An 18,718-nucleotide genomic window follows, 5' to 3' on the forward strand; every position below is an offset into this window, starting at 1 on the left:
AGCTCACAGCAACCTCAAACTCCTGGGCTCAAGTGATCCTCCTGCCTCAGCCTCCCGAGTAACTGGGACTATAGGCGCACACCATGACGCCCGGCTAATTTTTCTATTTTTAGTAGAGATGGAGTCTCATTCTGGCTTAGGCTGGTCTCAACTCCTGACCTCAGGTGATCACTCCCACCTCGGCCTGCCAGAGTGCTAGGATTACAGGTGTGAGCCACCGTGACCAGCCTTATTTGCTTATATTTTTTGATGGTTTAACATTTGTTTTAAATTGATAAAGAAATAAAGTGGAGAGTTAAGATCCAATTTCCAGCCCCAATACTCTTCATGCATTAGAAAGTGGTATTAAATAAAAGGAACCTCCCCACTCCAATCTTTTGAGTTTTCTTTCCCATCAGTACAGTAGTATCTGTCTGATCACTAGGCAGTGGTTGCTTGGAGTGCCATGTGAAAAGTGATCCAGGGGCACATCCAGTGCAGTCTGGAAGAGTGACTTGATTGATGAGTACTGTTGATCAGACCCACCAACTGCTTAAAAAGAGAAAGGGAGGGAAGAAACACAAACATTGTATGTTGGTTATTCAAAATGCACTTTTTATTCACTTTAACACAGATGGTTTTTTACAGTTGGAAGAAAATATCCGATACACAATTTTGAGATTTTTAGCAGCACCTGCAACAAGAGGATTGTGGAATACCTCAGGATAAAACAGAGATGGCTGAGGCAGGCACAAATTAACCTGAAAGTCATCAATCCACTGAAGACATATGGAATCTGAGGCCCCCTAAACTTAGCCAATACATAATAAACTAAATAAATATTCTGTATGATGTTTTGATGGATCATTGAAAAACAGTATAGTCCTAATTAGAAATATATTATTTCAAAAATCTAGTGTTCATTAAAAATCACCTATTGAAAATATTGCACTGCACATTCTAGGGTACATAGTCAATTTCTAAACCTATATGCACAGTTCCTGGTACTCACAGATTTCAGCCTTTGGTGTTTTTTAATCTTACCCGAACTATATGTCAGCACCCCACTGAGTGTTACTCACCAAAATGCCACTGTTTTTGTCATTTAATGTTTAGTGCTTTCACTAAGATATTGTGTAGTAATTTGGCAGAAAAAATTGGTATGGCTAAGAGGAAAGGGGCTTCAGTTGACAGGCTAATAAAATTAACACTTGTCTCGGATGGACAGGATGCCTATGAATTGGATACCCACATAAGTTTTTTACTCAAATGACCACATGCCACTCTAATAGAGACAAGTACTTTTGTGAGTTGATGGAGGTCTTCGTGAAGGCCTGAGATCTACAAATAGAAACTATTATAAGCAGAGTGCAAGTAGAAAGAGAAGGCCCCAGGTCTCATGCACTTAAAAATAATTAGCATTTAACACTTTTGACATACAGATTTTCACCCTAACATAATTGTAGCAAAATGATCATAGAACTTGAAAACCAGTGCGGCTGGCTATAGGCATAGGCAGGATAGGGACCAATACTTAAGAGCTGTGGGTCCCAGTTCTGGCTTTGACTTCTGGCATCAAAGTTAATTGAATAATAGGGTCAGGACTATATCTTAATTGGAAATATTGAGTACGCCTGGGTTGAAATACTGTTCTCCTCTTGTCTATGTGGCCAAAAAGTCCCAGAGCTCTTAAAGCACATAAGGTCCCACATGTAAGGCTGATTCCATATGTGGCTACAATGGAGAGGTCTAGGCTGTATTCCTGTGAAAGCTCCCACTTCCTTCCTGGCCTAGGTCTCTTTTTGGGGTCATTTCTAACTGTCTCTCACTACCTTGGGTCACTATTCTTATCATAGATGTTTTGAAGTACAGATTAAAAACTCCTCAGGACAAACAGATCAACCAACAATAACCAGACTGCATATTCATAATACAGTATATAACTGGCAGTCATAGCAATCAAAAATTGTCAAACCATTTTTGTATTAATATTTTAATATGGTATCTTTAGGGTGTTCATATCAGGGCTCATAAAGATTACTCAGAGTTTAGGAATTTTTCCTGCCACAGTGCAAAAGCAAAAGGAACAGCTATGTAGTTGCTGTTAAAAGCTGATCACAGAATGGTTTGAGAATTTTTAAAGTCCCTCTCCATAGTCTTAGCTGTTATCTTCAGATAAATCTAACCACAGCACGGCACTGACACAGTTTATAGATTCATTGAACTTAGAGCCGAAAGAGACCTTATATTGGACATGTAGCCAGTAAAGAAATTCCTTCTATGGTATTTTAACAGATGGTCATCCAGGGAATATTTTCACTGGAAGGGAGCTTACTATTAAGGCAGTCCATTCCACTGTTGGACAACTCTAATTATAAGAAATTCATTCTAATGCAGGGTTAAAATCTGCTCTTTTGTCACTTTTAATGTCCTAGTTTGGCCGGCTGAACATACAGTGCAACATATAAGAAATCAGTTCCTTCTACAATAAATAATAAATATTTGAGTTAAGGAACCTTGTGAGAAAAGCCCATTATCTTTTCTGAAGCCTTCTCCGTAAGCCCAGCATGGTGGATCAAAGGACCATCTAAATTATGAGCAGAAAGCACTGCACCCAAAGCCATATACTAAGCAGCATTGCTAAACTGATAAGAGGTTTTGTCAGAGAAGCAACATCTTTATGCAGCAAAAGTAGACTTATGAAGTAAAAGCAGGCCAACCATTTATTTGCAAGGGTGGTTGGCATATTTAAGCATAATCCATTCACTAGTATCCTGTGACTTCAAACACAAGGAATATAATCAATTTCCAGTGTCATTAGAGTATCTCTTATTGAGATGGTATATTTTGGAAAGCTCAAATGGGAGCACACCATACATAAGGATTTACACAAGTCAGTATACGTCATAATACTTTTGCATTCCCAATTGTTATAACCTCTTTATAATTCAAGCTTAGGAATTCTTGTTTGCATCATTATTTTTATTGTAATACACCTCAGAGTCTTATTTTTTTCCCTTTGGCAGAAATGTCAGAAACTGATTGGCAAGAGTCTGATGGTGACATTTGTTAGTTGATTAATGGAATGCTTTAAGGGATAGCTGTAGCTCTTTAACTCCTTCATGCGGCTGGGATCTACGTTTAAACTGTGATTTTAAAAATATTTAAACCTCTCAGGACTAAAACTTTCAGATAAGTCCTGAGACACACAAGAAGGGGAAGTAGCAGAAATCACGCAAAATACACTTGGTTTGATAAAGCTTTTTTTTTTTTTAAATCGTTCAACAACTTCAATTTGAAAGGCTCTGTTTCACAATCAGAACCTTATCTCTTACCCTCTTGTGTGCATGTGTGCACTCTTAGAGGGGCACAGTTATTCATATACTATTGACTGACCAAGTTGGGGCACACTTTTAAAGGCTCCTTATTTTTAACAGCATGAAGATCCTGCTTTGGAGCCACTGTTCAAGTCAATGGTGTGACCTAACATGCAATGCTCCAGCTGTTCCTCTACAGCCAACACCTGCCTGACAGCTTCTTCAAAGGCCACTGTCACATTAGTATCATCTTTGGCACTAGTTTCTAGATAAGGGTAATCCCCATTTTCCATGCACCAGGCTTGTGCCTCCTCAGTAGTCACTTGCCTATCCTCTTTGTCTACCTTGTTACCCAGAACTACAAAGGGAAAGTGCTCAGGGTCCTTCACATCTGCATAGTAGATAAATTCCTTCTGCCAGTTAGCAAGGTTCTCGAAGCTCTGCCGGTCATCCACGCTGAACGTCAAGAGGCAGCAGTCTGCTCCCCTGTAGAAGGGTGTCCTAAGGCTCTTGAAACGTTCTTGCCCTGCAGTGTCCCAGATCTGGAGAGTTACAAAGCGTCCATCTACCTCTAGATCTCGATTTAAGAACTCTACCCCTATGGTGTGAAAAGCCTGGGAGTCAAATTTATTGGTTACATAACGGTTCATAAGTGAGCTTTTCCCAACTCCACCATCACCCAAGAGAATGACCTTTAAGAGTAGGGATTTCCCACTCATTGTTGCAGCACCAGAAGGGAAGGACTTTTTAACCAAGAGAACCTGAAAATAAAAGAAAATGTAGGAAGGAAAACAGTTAAACCTGAAACTGAAATCAACCTCATAGCAAATTTCTTTAAATTATGAGGCCTTCTAATTTAACTTCTCTTGACTCATGCTTATTAATTGATATAGTACAGAAGAAATAAAACTCTTTTTTGCATAAGGGGGAAAATAGGTCTTGTTTTCTGAGGTCTCTTGTCTGTGCCAGAAAAATGGCTGAATGCCATGGGTGAATGGACTAGCAGATGGTCCTGTAATTTGGTTCAGTTCTGACCCTATTCTAGGGAGAGAGCCTAGAACAGGAATGCCAGTTAAATGTGTGACTATTTTACCTTCCAGTTTGGACAGTTCCAAACAAGAGGCAAATAGTATGAAAAAAATTTTTTTAAATAGTATGAAATTTATTTAGGATTTGAAATCTGTTCCCAATGAAACCAAAAATTATTGAAAAGAGAAAGCTGTGAAAGTTGGATTCTTGATTCTGTCTATAGAGGTCTGGGCCAGAATTAGACTGGATCCCAGAATCTGGAAGAGAGAAAAAGGTTAAATTTCTTCAGGCATTTAGCCCCTTATACTTGCATTGATATGGATACCCTCCTAAGGATCTTTCATAATCTTTTCTTATGGAACAATGGCACTAAGTTGATGACAGTTGACTGATATGATTATAATAGCTATCATTAAGGGAGAAAATCTTGAATAGCTTATTAGTTTTTGGATTTAGGTTTTAATTCCTTAATAGTAACATATGAAAACATACAATAAAATCTAAAGTGCTAATAATCATATGGTACCCTTCTTGTTACCTTTACAACATGTCTACACATGGAATACCTAGAATGCATCTTAAAATAAAATCATCAAATGCTTACTGACTAAATACCTTTTGCTATATTCTGTTAGGTACTTTCATATTAGGTTCATTATGTGAACTCAACAATGGCGAGGATAAACAGGCGATATTTATGTAAGGGACACAAAGGGATGAAAACTAATCACTAATCAAAGGAGCATATGCAAAAGAGTTTCTGGAAGCATACACATTTGGTATGTAATTCAACAAACTCAGTAGTCCTTAAAATTATTTTGGAATGCATGGGTACTAACTATATATTTTTCCAAATATTCATTTGTAGAGATCAAATTTAAAAATATCTAAAAATCATAGTGGGCCCCCATGAAATACCTACCCAGTTGGTTTTTTGTCACAATTCTAATCTTTTTCTTTTTTCCTGATGTTGTTTTATTCTTTCTTTTTAGAGTTCTAAAAAACAGAATCAGAAATGTTATTTTTAAAAAAATCTGTAATAAAATAAAGTTAAGGCTATATGTAAAAATACATTCAAGTCAGGAAAAAAAAGAACCCAGAGCAACCTCAAGTAACCTATAGAGGATGCTTTCCCCCCAATGTACTTAAGAGTTCCAAATGTTATAAATGTTTAACATAAGCAAAATAATTTTATTGCAAGAACTTTAACTTGTCCTATATACTTTATATAATTTTTTAGTTTTATGTTATCTTTCCATTGAATTTGCCATTCAAAGTAAAAGTAAATCAAAGAGAGAAGATGGTATTCACAATAGATGATATTCAGGAAAGAGAAAGCACAGAGTAATCTAAGATATGTTGAAATCCTAAGTCAGAGATGAAACTACTTCCCTTTATACCTACCAACATTCCTATCTCTAAGAAAGTTATTAGTGCACTCACCAATCTGCCTCGAACTTAAGAAGAGGCATAAGAAGAGGAAAAAATTATGTTTGTGGGTTTCCTATTTACAATACAGTATCTTCTCTTGGCTAATTATTTAATCCATTAATTTATGTCATCTGTCTTGAATACAAGTTTTAAAAGTACTTAGCTGGCCTTATTAAATTCAAACACACCTTCATTTAATATTATAGGGAATTATAGCAAGAATATTATTTAAGCAGCATCAAGTGTACTGGTTTAAAAAGAAAAATAGCTCCTAGAGTTGTTGAGTGTCCTTTCTTACTGAGGACTAAAGAAGCTTTTAAAAAAACTCTGTTGCTTAATAATGCCATGTTATTTTTTTCAAATATAGATAAAGCATATAAGGGATTTAATATATATCTAAATCAGTAATCATGAATTTAAATAATAACTCCTAAGTCAATAGGCCTTATACTCCTTTTTGGTCTATAATTACTTTACAGAATTCTCAAATTTCCTACAATTCCTGATTTTTGTCTTTTTTTTTTTCCTGCTCTCAAATTGCTGTCTTTGGAACTAGCCCAAGTATAAAACGTTTCTTTAAATGGAGATGAAACAAGTGTTAGCACACTTCTATAGTTTTTATACTGGTCTGCAGGATAATTTTACAGAGCAGAACTCTTGAACTCTTATTTGAAAAAGTAACAGAAGTACTAACTTGGGCATGATACTGATGGCTGGTATTAAGCGTCCATGCCAAATGAGCTTCCTTAAGTTCCTAGCAAACAGGTGTTCACATCATTAAATGATTCATTGACCCTACATTCTTGGCTGCAGATAAACTCAACGGATGGGTCAAGGACTGAGTGAATATGGAAACCAAATGCTCAGCTCCAGGAATAATGATGATGTATTAATAACTATCTGAGATAATGCTGCAGTTGTTTGTGCATTCCCTATTTGGTCACGTGCACACATAACTTCTGGGTACATAGGCTCTATGCCAAGGAGAAAATAGGAAAAGCAATGTGGTTTACTGTCGAGAGCCCTGGATGGTAGCAATTAGGATTTCAGGGTCTTCATCACTGCTATATTATTCATTTATTTTATGAATTTGGGCAGGTAATTTAATCTCTCTCTGTTTCAATATCTTCTTATATAAAAATAGAGTAGATAATACCTGCCCTATTTAACTCACTGGATTTGGGGAAGAATTAATATCTTATGAAATTTTCGAAGATTTGTAAGCATTTCTTGAAAAATTTGGTGTCAGATTTTTGTTCCTCTTGTTTCTTCATCTCATTCCATTCACTGGTGGGGGCCTTGTGGCTCAATATTAAACCTTTTCAGAAAGGGCCTGCTAGTGGGAGGATAACAATTCTTCTTTTTCTCTTTCTTCCATATCCAAGAATGACTTGTTCCTCAACAATCTTGAGCATCTACACATGGCACAGAATCTCAGTATAGGAGAAACTTTAAGAGTCTTCTGGTCCAATCCTGTTACTGATGCTTTGAGTGCCTACTGTGCGCTGTGTCCTTACTAACGTGACCCTTCACTATCCTCTACTGTCTCCAATTCCTATTTGTTTGCTAGAAGTAGAAATGAATACAGTTTAGGCTCATTGCCTTGCCTTAGGTCACTAAGTCCTGCTGATTTTTCCTCAAAATATCCTTTTCTAGTCCCCTGCTACCATCCTTCTTTTGGCCTGCATCTCTTTACATCTAATCTATTGTGAAAGCTTCCTGGCTCCTCTCTCCCTGCCTTTGGTTTCTCCCCACCCAATCTACTTTGCAAAGCTTCATCCCTTGAACACCCACTGGGTGCAGATACTGTTGGAAATGGAAATGTATAAATGTTTAAGGCTAGGTCTTGCCCTCAAGAAGTTACAAATCAACATATAAGCTTGAGATCTCAAGGTTTACAGTTCAAATCGTATCATTATACTGCCTTATTTTGTTAACAAACTTTTTTCTAAGTATGTCTCTCCACAACCAATTTTAAATTCCTGGATAGTAAGGCCCTTGTTTGTATATATCTTTGAAGCCCCTTTAGCATGCAGCACAGGATCCTCCATGGATAACCCAATAAATATTTGTTTATGAGTTAACTGATGAGGTAGATCCTCAGAATTAATGCCTATGAATTGATGCCAAGGTACAATAGATCCATAGTTCTGTAAGATGTCCAAATACTATTATTTATAAGGTGACTAAAGAGCAGAAGTTATGAACTTATCTGGATCATTTTCCAAATGGGACTTAACAGAAATTCTACCTGTTGAAAGTTAAGGAAAATGCTCCCGTTTCCCTCTCCTCCCTCTCCCCTCACATTTTAAAAATATGTATATATATTTCTCCATTCCCACAAAAACCAAGAGCAGAATAATTATCTCTACTTGATGTTGTCAGTGGGTGCTGGCATCTCCACTATTATTTATCCTTGTTTGAAAATGAATGTGATGTCTTTAGTAGACGCTTAAATTAAAAAGAACTAGCACAGTGTAAAAGCAAATGAAACAATTTTTTTCCTCTCCCAGAATATACCCGATTTAATCCAAACCTTAAAAGAAGGTAGCATTAAGCAGACAAAGGAATTTTTTGGTAACCCTAAGTATGTTTACTAGGAAAGTCAAATGCCTTATGCATTTTTTATGGGTCCCCTATCAAGCTAGGATTTGGACCAAAATATTTATTTTAATTTTGGTCCCATTCAGAGAAAGATCTGGCATTAACTGACTCAAATATTCAAGAGATGCAATTCCATTTTCCTACTCCCTACCAGATTAATGAGCACTCTCTAAGGATAATTTATTCACTTTTTTTCCCAATTGGGGTCTCAGCCTAAGACAGTAAGGTGATTTAGGAATTCATGTAACCAATATTCCTCAGTTCTTTGTTCTTTAACACACTTGCAACCCTCTGAATCTGCTGTGCCTGCACCCACATAGCCTAATTAATATTATTGTGTTTAGTTGGGGATGTTTTGGGGTAGAGGTGAAGGTGGGGGAGGAGGCAGTACAATGGAAAGAAAGAGGTTGAACCTTTGAAAATAATACATTTTGTGATGATGGAGCCAAGAGAGGCAGAAAAGCAAATTGATAACGTCAGTTCAGTTGCCATGGAGTGGAATGATGCTCAAAAATCAGTAGTGCAGATTGTTCAGGAGCAAGTCTTGAGAGGGATGTGTACTGCAGGCTGGGTGGGGGAAGAGCAAGAGGGGAGGGCTAGGCAGTGGATGACAGTGGCCCTAATGGAAGTCTGCACAGGGGAGGAGCCATGATTGGACCTGTGGGGAAAGCCCATCTTGTGGCCACACAGTGGTAAGGGCTACTCAACTCACTGTTGAATGCTGGCACAATATTTGGAAATATTGCCCTGGAGAATTAGGCGTGGCTTTTATTAATCTATGTAAAAATCAACATAAATAAGAAATGATTGGATCTTTGAGACCCTCTAACTTAAATGGTGTAGGTTGTTTCCAATACAACCTGATGCGTGGTGGTGGGGGTGGGGGTGGTGCCCCTTAGCGGGGAAGCCCTCTGACGCACTGGGTTAATTTTGCAGAGCTAACAAATCATCCGCTACATCCATGCTATGAGTCCAAATGCCACAGCCGTCATGTCACTGAAACGCTATTCCCACATTCATGCTCACAGTTACATCCTCTATGCAACTTCAAGGGTTCAAGGTGGAATCTCACGTGTAACCTTTCACTCGTCACAACCACAGCTCTGGGGCTATAAGCCCAAAGGCACACTAGATAGCAATTTGGCACTGTCCCCAGGCCACTTCTTCCCGAGTAGACTGCCCGGAGACAAATAGGTAGATAGGATTTGGATTACATTAAGCCAGCTGAGTACAGGGAAAGGAAGCTTCCTTAGGAGACCTGGGATGCTGGCATCTCTACGACAGGGGCACTGTTAGCATTAGGATCCTAAAAAGTGAGATGGCACGCATAGTCCCAACTACCTCAGACCCAGGTCCTCTCACCTCAGCCCCTGCTCTTCGAGCGAGTCGGCTGTGGCGCATGCGCACTGGGCCACACCCGCTCCCCACGGAGCCCTGCGCCTCTCGCCCGGCTGTGGCAGCCGCTCGGGATTACTCAGCAACGCCCCCCTCCACCGTCACCTGCCCCCCAATTCCGGCCCCAGCATCGCTTAAGCCCCTTTCCCAAGCTGCGAGTGGCCCCGGGGGTCACCTAGACCTCCCTTTCTCCTTCCCACAGGCCGCCCGCCTCCCGGGTCCTCCAGCCCCTCTTCCTGCCCAGGCGCAGGCACCTCACCCAGTGCGGTGGGAAGGAGACGCGAGAGGGCCGCGGTGCGGGACAGCTCAGCTCTGCGTGCCGGCAGTCTGGCTTCTCAGAGACACCGCTCCTGCTGCCGCCTCGTCCTCAATGGGGCAGCAAGTGCGGCTTGGACCTCGGTGGCCTGACAGCTGCCGCTCGCGCCCGCTGCTGCCGCCGCGCAGCGTCTCGCGCCCGCGCCCGCCGGGGGAGGGGGCGGGGCCCGCGCCGCCTCCTCGTGCCCCTTTCTTGGCGCTGGGGACCCGGTGTGGCTGCCTCCCGCCCTCCTATGTGGAAAGCGCTGCCTGGCTCGCCCACTCTTCTTTCACGCTCAGCGTCCAACTCCGGGCTTCCCTTGTCCTCCTTCCCCTCCCCTAGCCTATTAGTAGGCACAGCGACAATGGACCGTCAAATATTGCTCTCCCACGTAGCTCCTCTGCAGCCTGGGGCCTAAGCCCTCAGGCAGGGCTAGCCACTGCCCCACTTCTGCAATCACCCTCCCGATCTCCCTCATTTTCCTGGCTCCAAATTCCTTAATTTTGCCAAGGGGATAGCACATACATCCTCTCGTTTCAAATAACTCAGAAAAACACATGATCACAGCGCATTACTAGGCCTTCTAGTTAGCTACTGCTCATGAAATTCTCAGGACAACCCATAAGGAAAGGTCCACATCTGTAGCTCAGGCATAGAAGACACATTGCCTTTTACTCTTACCAGCTAACGTTCTGTAGGGCCACACGGACAGCATTACCTGAGGTTCCTGGAACTGTTCCAGGGTGGATTTCCTGTTGTCCTCTGCTACCTCCAACTAGTTTGTGTATCTTTTTCCCCTGGAGTAAAAGAAAGACAAAGCTCCTGAGGTCATTTAGCTTGCACTCTACCTCTCTGTCAGGCACACCCATCTCTGAAGCTTCCCTATTGTCTGAAACCCTTTCCTGTGTGGCATTGGCCCTGCCACATGCCCCCTTAAGGCCCTCACACATGTCCTCCCTCCATCTAGGCCACTTTCCTTTTACCTCTTTCACAACCATTCAATCAATCCCTGCAGACCCCAACTTAAATGTCACTTCTCAGGATAACCTTTCCTGATAACCCCAGAATAGAGACAGTGCCCCATTTATTCTCTCATAGCCTGTAGCTTGCTGTATTTTTCCTTCATAACACTTATCTGTTTATGATGGTATATTTAAGTGTGTGATTAATGGTGGACAGCTGTCTTCCCCACTAAACTATATTGCACTATAAAGTCAAGGACTATAACTGTTTAGGTTCACCATCATGTCCCCAGAGCCTAGAGCAATGCTCAATGCATAGGCCATGCTCAGAAAATATTTGATGAATATGAATGAATGCTATATAATCAATAATTGTTATTTTAAAATAAAATACATGGATCTAACTGAATTCCTTGTGCTCCTATTTAAACCAGCCTCACTCCCCACACAAACACATGAAAACACTCTTCTGATGGAGGAGAAATGAACACAATCCTCTAAATCAGCTTTTTTAACTTGCACATTCTAAACTGATGGGCCCCAAATTATGTATCTGTATTTATAGATTGTATACATGTACTGTGCATATACATGTTACACATTATCTTATACATACATTATAATGCATATATAGTAAAAATACTCCAACACATTTAAAAAGAATGAGAAAAATAAATATATTGATGTTCCAGTGTTTTCTTTCTACACACCAATAAATTGTTTTGTGAACTACTCTAAATAACAGTTCTTCATACTACAGTCTCTCATCTTCAGGTATAATAATCTAGAGACTCCTTTGTCTCTCACATAGATGCTATTTTCCAATAGTTTAATCATTTCTGAGAATCCCCCAAACTTACTTGCAAACTTTAAGGGTCTTTTACTTTCTACTCCTGGATACCTCATTCTGTAGTCAGGATCTCATAACTGCTGAAGTCATCACACATTTGGAGAATGTTGGAACCCCCAGGAGTAAGCAAAATACTATGTTATATGAAAGACTCCTAACTGCAAATCCTACAGTAAAAGACGCTCTAGAGGTCACTTGAAAAGCAACTACTGTCCACCTAGAACAGAAGCAACTAGTTGTGAGGGAAGAGCACAAAATGGACAGCACAAAGATCCAAAGTAACAGCTGTGAATGGTTTTGTGGATCTCAGATGGACTATTCCCAATGATCCATAATTGAGGTCTGTCAAACTATTCCCTACATGCACAATAAAATAAATATAATACTATCTTAACAATATAGTTACACACTCAAAGAAATAGAATCAGCGTGGTTGGTAGATAGGAGGCTAAACCAGGATTGCCTTTAGATATCAGAGATAAGGTTACCTTCAGAGAGTGACCTACACATGCGCACGTGCACACACACGAAATTCAACATTTAATGAACAAGATTAATTATCTCCAAAAATCTTCCATCCGGGTCAGTTTGAAATACATGACCTGAGCTTCAAGAAGACATAATTGGAATGTGATTAATTTAAAAGAAAAGCCTAGTCCAGCATTAGCAAGATGCTATGTACAAAAGTGTTCTATGAACGGTTCAAATAAGTTTATAAACATTGCATACTATTTTTCTTCTTGAAGAGTAACCTTGTATATTAGTAGAACATAAAAGGTTCTTGGAGCACTGAAGTAAAGAAATCTGTTGTTTTTCTTAAATCCGCTAGTTCCCAAATTTTGTTAACACAAATTCCTTTTCTTTATGGAACACCTATTAACAGGGCTAGTACATCTCAGGACCTGATTTAGCAACTGCTATTTCAATCAATTGTACAAAGTTGTAATGTGGTAACAGAAGGACATTAGTTTGTCTTGAACATGGATGGCAAGAGATGTCATTTTGATTGATTGGAGTGGCTTTCTGTGGAATTATTCTGTGGAGGATTGCAAGGTGCATTCAGCTCAGTAGGAAAGAGTAATTAGTGATGACTCTCATGAATGAGCCAAAGTATTTGCCATCCTTGGCCTAGAGTATCTATGTGGCAACTACACATTTCATATTTTCCATAGTCCTGATTTCAAATATTTTGTTCTGTTGTCCCCATACTTATAATATTAATAATATTCATGAGACCATCTAATGATTCTTTTTTTTGAGACCGAGTCTAGCTCTGTTGCCCCAGATAGAGTGCAGTGGCATCATTGAAGCTCACTGCAACCTCAAACTCCTGGGCACAAGCCATCCTCCTGCCTCAGCCTTCCAAGTAGCTGGGACTATAGTTATGCACCACAATGCCTGGTTAATTTTTCTATTTTTTAGTAGAGATGGGGTCTCACTCTTGCTCAGGCTGGTCTCAAACTCCTGAGCTCCAGCGATCCTCCTGCCTTGGCCTCTCAGAGTGCTAGGATTACAGGTGTGAGCCACCATGCCTGCCACAATCCAATGTTTTATTCAGAAAATATGGTAGCCATAGGTGTGTAAAGAGGAAATTGGATACTAAGAGTTTGTCAATCACTTACTTATCATTATCCAAAAGCAAGTCACTATTTCTGGTGATACATACTTATTTAATACTTGGCATTTGGACAATCTTACAGAATAGGAATACTTTGTCATTTTTTTCCATAGCCTAAAAGAAAGATCTCTTAAGATTATCTAATTATTGAAAGCATCAGTATGAATTCAATTTTGCTATTTTAAAAATGTATGTATTTTTAAGCTCTGCCCACTAAAAATACTTAGAAACAATGAAGATCCCAATGCCAAAAAGCACCTCCAGTGCTCAGATAACAGTTCTAAATAACATTTCACATTAAAAGGAACCAAGATTTCTTAGAGAAATGGTTGATTCTGGGTCTGTGGAAAGGAATGTTCAAGATGAATCTGGAATATCTTGTCACACCAGATAATAAGGAAAATAACAAACACATCTAGGGTCATGTCAAACGGACTTGGGATGGTACCATTATTGCAATAGTTTAAGGAAAAAAAGGACTTGGGGGTCAATTTGAAGAGGTTCTCTCTAACCAAACATGGGGTAATTTGAGCATTAGTAAAGATAATAACTACAAAAGATTGAAATATATCAAATATGTTTATATATACAAGTTCATAAAAATACTTAAAAATATAATTGGTCACCTTGGAGAAACCTAACTCATTATTCTGAAATTGGTAAATAAAAAGAATGAATCAAACATTTAACCTGCTTTTCACATACACACTCTTCCTTGGTGTAACCAAATAGTTGGTGAGGAAAACATTTTCACTAGATTTCCGCCTAATAAATTAAGAAGGACTAATAAAATTATAACCCTTAATAAATTAATGGTTATAGGCAATGATAATTAATGTCTGATAACATTATAAAAGAGTAATAACCTGATATATGCCTCCTGACAAAAAAGCAAAGCAGCACCTATGATGTATTTTTTTTGTCAAAAAATGAAATTTGAATCTGATCAATTCTCTGGATATAACTATGAATTTTTGGACAAATACAAGGGAAATAATATTAAATAATATCACAACGATGTAAGCAACAACATTCAGACTTGGTTTTAGGGTGCAGGTGTATGTGTGTATGTGGGAGGAGAAACTCTATAGAGAAAACAGTGTGGTTTTTTTCAACAAATAAATTGCAAGAGAGAATCCAAAAATAAAAGTACAAAAGAAATTGCATTTACAATAACATCTAAAGGAATAGAATATTTCGGAGTAAATTTTTAAAAAGGAGTGCAAAAGCAATACTGTTAAAAACTAAGGTAACTTAAACATTTGTATCCCCATAATATGCTGAAATTTTTTAAAAAGTCAAAAAAAGGTAGCTGCAAAAAAACCCCAAAAGAACAACAACAACAACAAAAACCTACTGTTAAAAACTATAAAACATTGTTGAAAGAAATTAAAGAAGATCTAAATAAATGGAAACACAGCCTACATTTGTGGCTTGGAGATAATAATATTAAGATGGAAATACTGTCCAAATTTATCTACAGATTCAACACAATCCCTATAGAATCTCAGCTGGCTTCTTTGCAGAAATTTACAAACTGATCCTAAAATCCATATGGAAATGCAAGGAACCCAGAATAGCCAAAACACTCTTGAAAAAGAACAAAAGTGTAGGACTCACACTTCCCAATTTCAAAACTTATTACAAAGCTACAGTTATCAAAACAGTACGGTATTGGTATAATGATAGACATGTAGATCAGTGGAATATAATTCAGAGTTTATAAATAAACCCACGTGTCTATGGTCAATTGATTTTCAATAAAGGTGCCAAAGCCATTTAACTGGGAAAGAATAGTTTTTTCCAACAAATGGTGCTGGGATAACAGGATACTTACATGCAGAAGAACATAAGTAGGACCTGTGAACAAAAGTTGTCTGAAATTGAATCTGGAGGAAAGACTTTATTCCTGTGAATAGTCTGCAAACTGGGGAGATGCAGCCTTCCACTTAAAAGGAAAGTATGTTCCAGAGAACAAAGAGAGATACCATATTTCATAGCAAAATTTTCGCCCAGGTTTCTGATCAAGTCCATTTATGCAAATGAAGGATTCAAACTTGCTTAGTTCTGATTGGTCGCTGCAGCTGAGTTCTGATTGGTTGATAGAGCTAAGCCTTGATTGGTCAACATAGCTAAGCCCTGATTGGTGGGTTAAGGTGAGTTCTGATCGGTGGGTTTAGATGAGCTCTGCAAGTCCTCAAATTAGACAAAGTTGTGGGTTTCCAGGGAACTTAAGAGTGTTTGACCTCTAGTCAGCAAAGGGTCATTTGGCTCTGTTTAAAATTTAGGCCCGGGTAGCCACTGGGGATCCATTCTGAAGGATTGGCTCTTTCAGGTTCACATTTATTCATGGACCCTTACCTCACAGCACATACAAAAATTAACTCGAAATGGATTACTATAAAACTGTTAGAAGAAAACACAGTAGTAAATCTTTATGGCTTTGGGTTAGGCAATGGATTCTTAGATATGATACCAAAAGCAAGAGCAACAAAAGAAAAAAAAAACAGATAAATGGGATTCATCAAAATGAAAAACTTTTGTGTTTCAAAGGTGACTATAAATATGAAAAGAAAACTCACAGAATAGGACAAAATACTTGCAAATCATATCTCTGATAAGGGATTTATATCTAGGACACACAGAAAAATCCTTACAACTCAATGATAAAAAAGATAATCTAATTAAAAATGGGCATAGAATTTAAATAGATATTTCTCCAAAGACATACAAATGATTAATAAGCATATGAAAAGATGCTCTGCATCATTTGTCATCAGGGAAATGCAAACCAAAACTACAATGCGATACCACTTCATACCTGCTAGGATGGCTATAACCAAAAAGTCTGTTAATACCAAATGTTGGTGAGGATGTAGAGAAAATGTGAAGTGTAATCTTCATACACTGCTGGTGGGAATGTAAAATGCCACAGCTATAACATGTATGTACCTTCAAAATAGTATGTGGAGTAAAAGAAGCAAGTCACAAAAGACTTTATCTTATATGATTCCATTTATATAAAATGTCCAAAATAGGCAAATAAAATGTCCAAAATAGGCAAATATATAGAAACAGAAACAGATTAGTGATTGTTTAAGACTGGGGGGTATATGGGATATTGGAGGGGTTATAGCTAAAAGGTAGGGAGTTTTTTTGTTTTTTTTTTTTTTTTAGTTGCCTGGCTAATTTCTTTCTATTTTTTTTTTTTTTTTAAGTAGAGATGGGATCTCTCTCTTGCTGAGGCTGGTCTTGAACTCCTGACCTCAAGCAGTCCACCCACCTCAGCCTCCCAGACTGCTAGAATTACAGGCGTGAGCCACCATGCCCGGCCCTGGAGTTTCTTTCTGGGGTAATGAAAATGTTCTAAAATTAATCATCATGATGGTTGCACAATTCTGCGAGCATACTAAAACCCATTTAATTGTACATTTAAAACGGTCAACAGTATGGCATGTGAATTATATCTCAATAAAGTTGTAGCAAAATTGTAAGGAGGAAAATAAAATATTATCTATAGATTCAAAGAAATCTAAATCATCTCCTAGAGTCCTCATTTAAAGCTATTAATAGACTGAACATTGCCTCTCTATTAAACTCTATAAACTATAAAACAACAAGAATGACAATAACCTAAGAGACACATCCACCAATTACAATGTTATTCCCTTCCCTGGAGAGTCCTGATCTTTATGTGGATATGAATCCAACAACTATATATAAAAAAAGACAACCAGGAATATTGGGTTGTATATTTTATGATAATAAGTAATTGCTAATTTTATTTTAGTTGTGATAAAGGCATTATGGTTATGCTTTAGAAAGAATCCTTATTGTTTAGAGATGCATACTGAAATGTTCATGGATTAAGCAATATGATATCTTGGATGTGTTTAAAATAATCTGGTGGCTGGAATAGGGTGGTGGAGGTTTAGAAAGAACAAGGCTGGCCATGAGTTGGAGCTGTGTGACAGGTTTATACACTACTATACTATACTCTTTCTTTTTGTACATGCTTGAAATGTCCATAATAAAAGAAAAAAGAAAAAAAGGATGATTTGATTATATTTGCCTCATTCTATGATTGCAAGAGCTCCTCTGATTATAGTTTCTCTAATACCTTGATCCTGGAATGGGTTATCTAGAGAATGGACATGAGAATCCAAGTCTCTGTAAAAGATGATTCCTCACTGTAAGGTGATAAAGTGGGCACATGGCCATGATGGGTTTGATTAGCATGCATCAGTCTCCTTTAAGGTTTCCGGAACCTGCAAAACTAAAGATAATATCCTATATCTTGCCTATTCACCACAGTTCTTCCATCCTTTGAAGACCTCCTTTAATAGAAAACCCACCCCACTTGGTATCTTCAGAATTTACTATATAGACTCTTGGTTTGGGCAGGGGTATTAGATATCATCTAATCCAGTGATTCCCAAACCTAATTGCATATCAAAATCACATAGAGGACTTTTCAAAAGTACAGATTCAAGGTCCCTGCCCATGAAATCTCTGCAGTGGGGCTCCAGAATCTATATTTTTAACAAGTTTCCTAGTGAATTCTAACAAGCTGACCCAGATACAAGTACTTAGGAACCGTAAGTAGCTTCTCACCTATTGCACCCTTCTACAACTCTTTGTAAACTCAGCCCCTGTTTGAATAATGACCTCATAAGTAGTCCATTCAATTAGTTATTAATAGACAGTTTACTTTGCACGAAAGTTCTTCCTTATGAAATGATGAAAGCTTCAACCTCTAACTCCCACACATTTTGGTACTAGTTAAGACCTCAGAGATGGAAGACAGGTTTTGTAGAACTCTTTCTAACTTAAAGAAAAATAAAATCAGAAATACAGGTTTCACCTTTGAGGAAGGCAAGGGACTTCTAAAAATAGATTGCTTGTCAGCAAGAATGCAGGTTAAATTTACAAAATTCAAAGCAAATACAATGCTCAGCATCTCTGTGCAGGAAGTCATTATTCACTAAGATACTAACAATTTCTCTTTTAAAAGATTAGAATTTTTCTGAGGCTGAAAAGATTCAATATTTTGCTTTCTTTTTCTTTCGAGAACATTACAGATCTGTTGCTTTATAGTCGTTTCAAATGCTGCAAAAAATTGTTAAGAAGAATGTGTGGGTCATAATATGATGGTTTGTATGAAAATCAATGTTTTAAAAATCGTGTCAGCTAATGTAAAACATCCAAAGTTATCTTACTTAACTTTCTTAAAGAAAG

The 18,718-nt window shown here is 38.2% G+C and overlaps 1 protein-coding gene across 1 annotated transcript; it reads right to left on the reverse strand.

The window, feature by feature from the left end:
* Window positions 1-571: 571 nt before the first annotated feature.
* Window positions 572-10,205, reverse strand: RAB9B (RAB9B, member RAS oncogene family). The gene is made up of 3 exons (XM_012787896.2): window positions 10,015-10,205; window positions 5,248-5,321; window positions 572-4,057 (listed from the first exon to the last, which is right to left on the reverse strand). The coding sequence occupies exon 3, from the start codon at window positions 4,013-4,015 to the stop codon at window positions 3,410-3,412; it is 606 nt and encodes a 201-aa protein (XP_012643350.1). The 5' UTR covers window positions 4,016-4,057; window positions 5,248-5,321; window positions 10,015-10,205; the 3' UTR covers window positions 572-3,409.
* Window positions 10,206-18,718: the final 8,513 nt, after the last annotated feature.

This window comes from Microcebus murinus, chromosome X (genome assembly GCF_040939455.1).
Source record: "Microcebus murinus isolate Inina chromosome X, M.murinus_Inina_mat1.0, whole genome shotgun sequence".
In the NCBI taxonomy this organism is placed as follows: Eukaryota; Metazoa; Chordata; class Mammalia; order Primates; family Cheirogaleidae; genus Microcebus; species Microcebus murinus.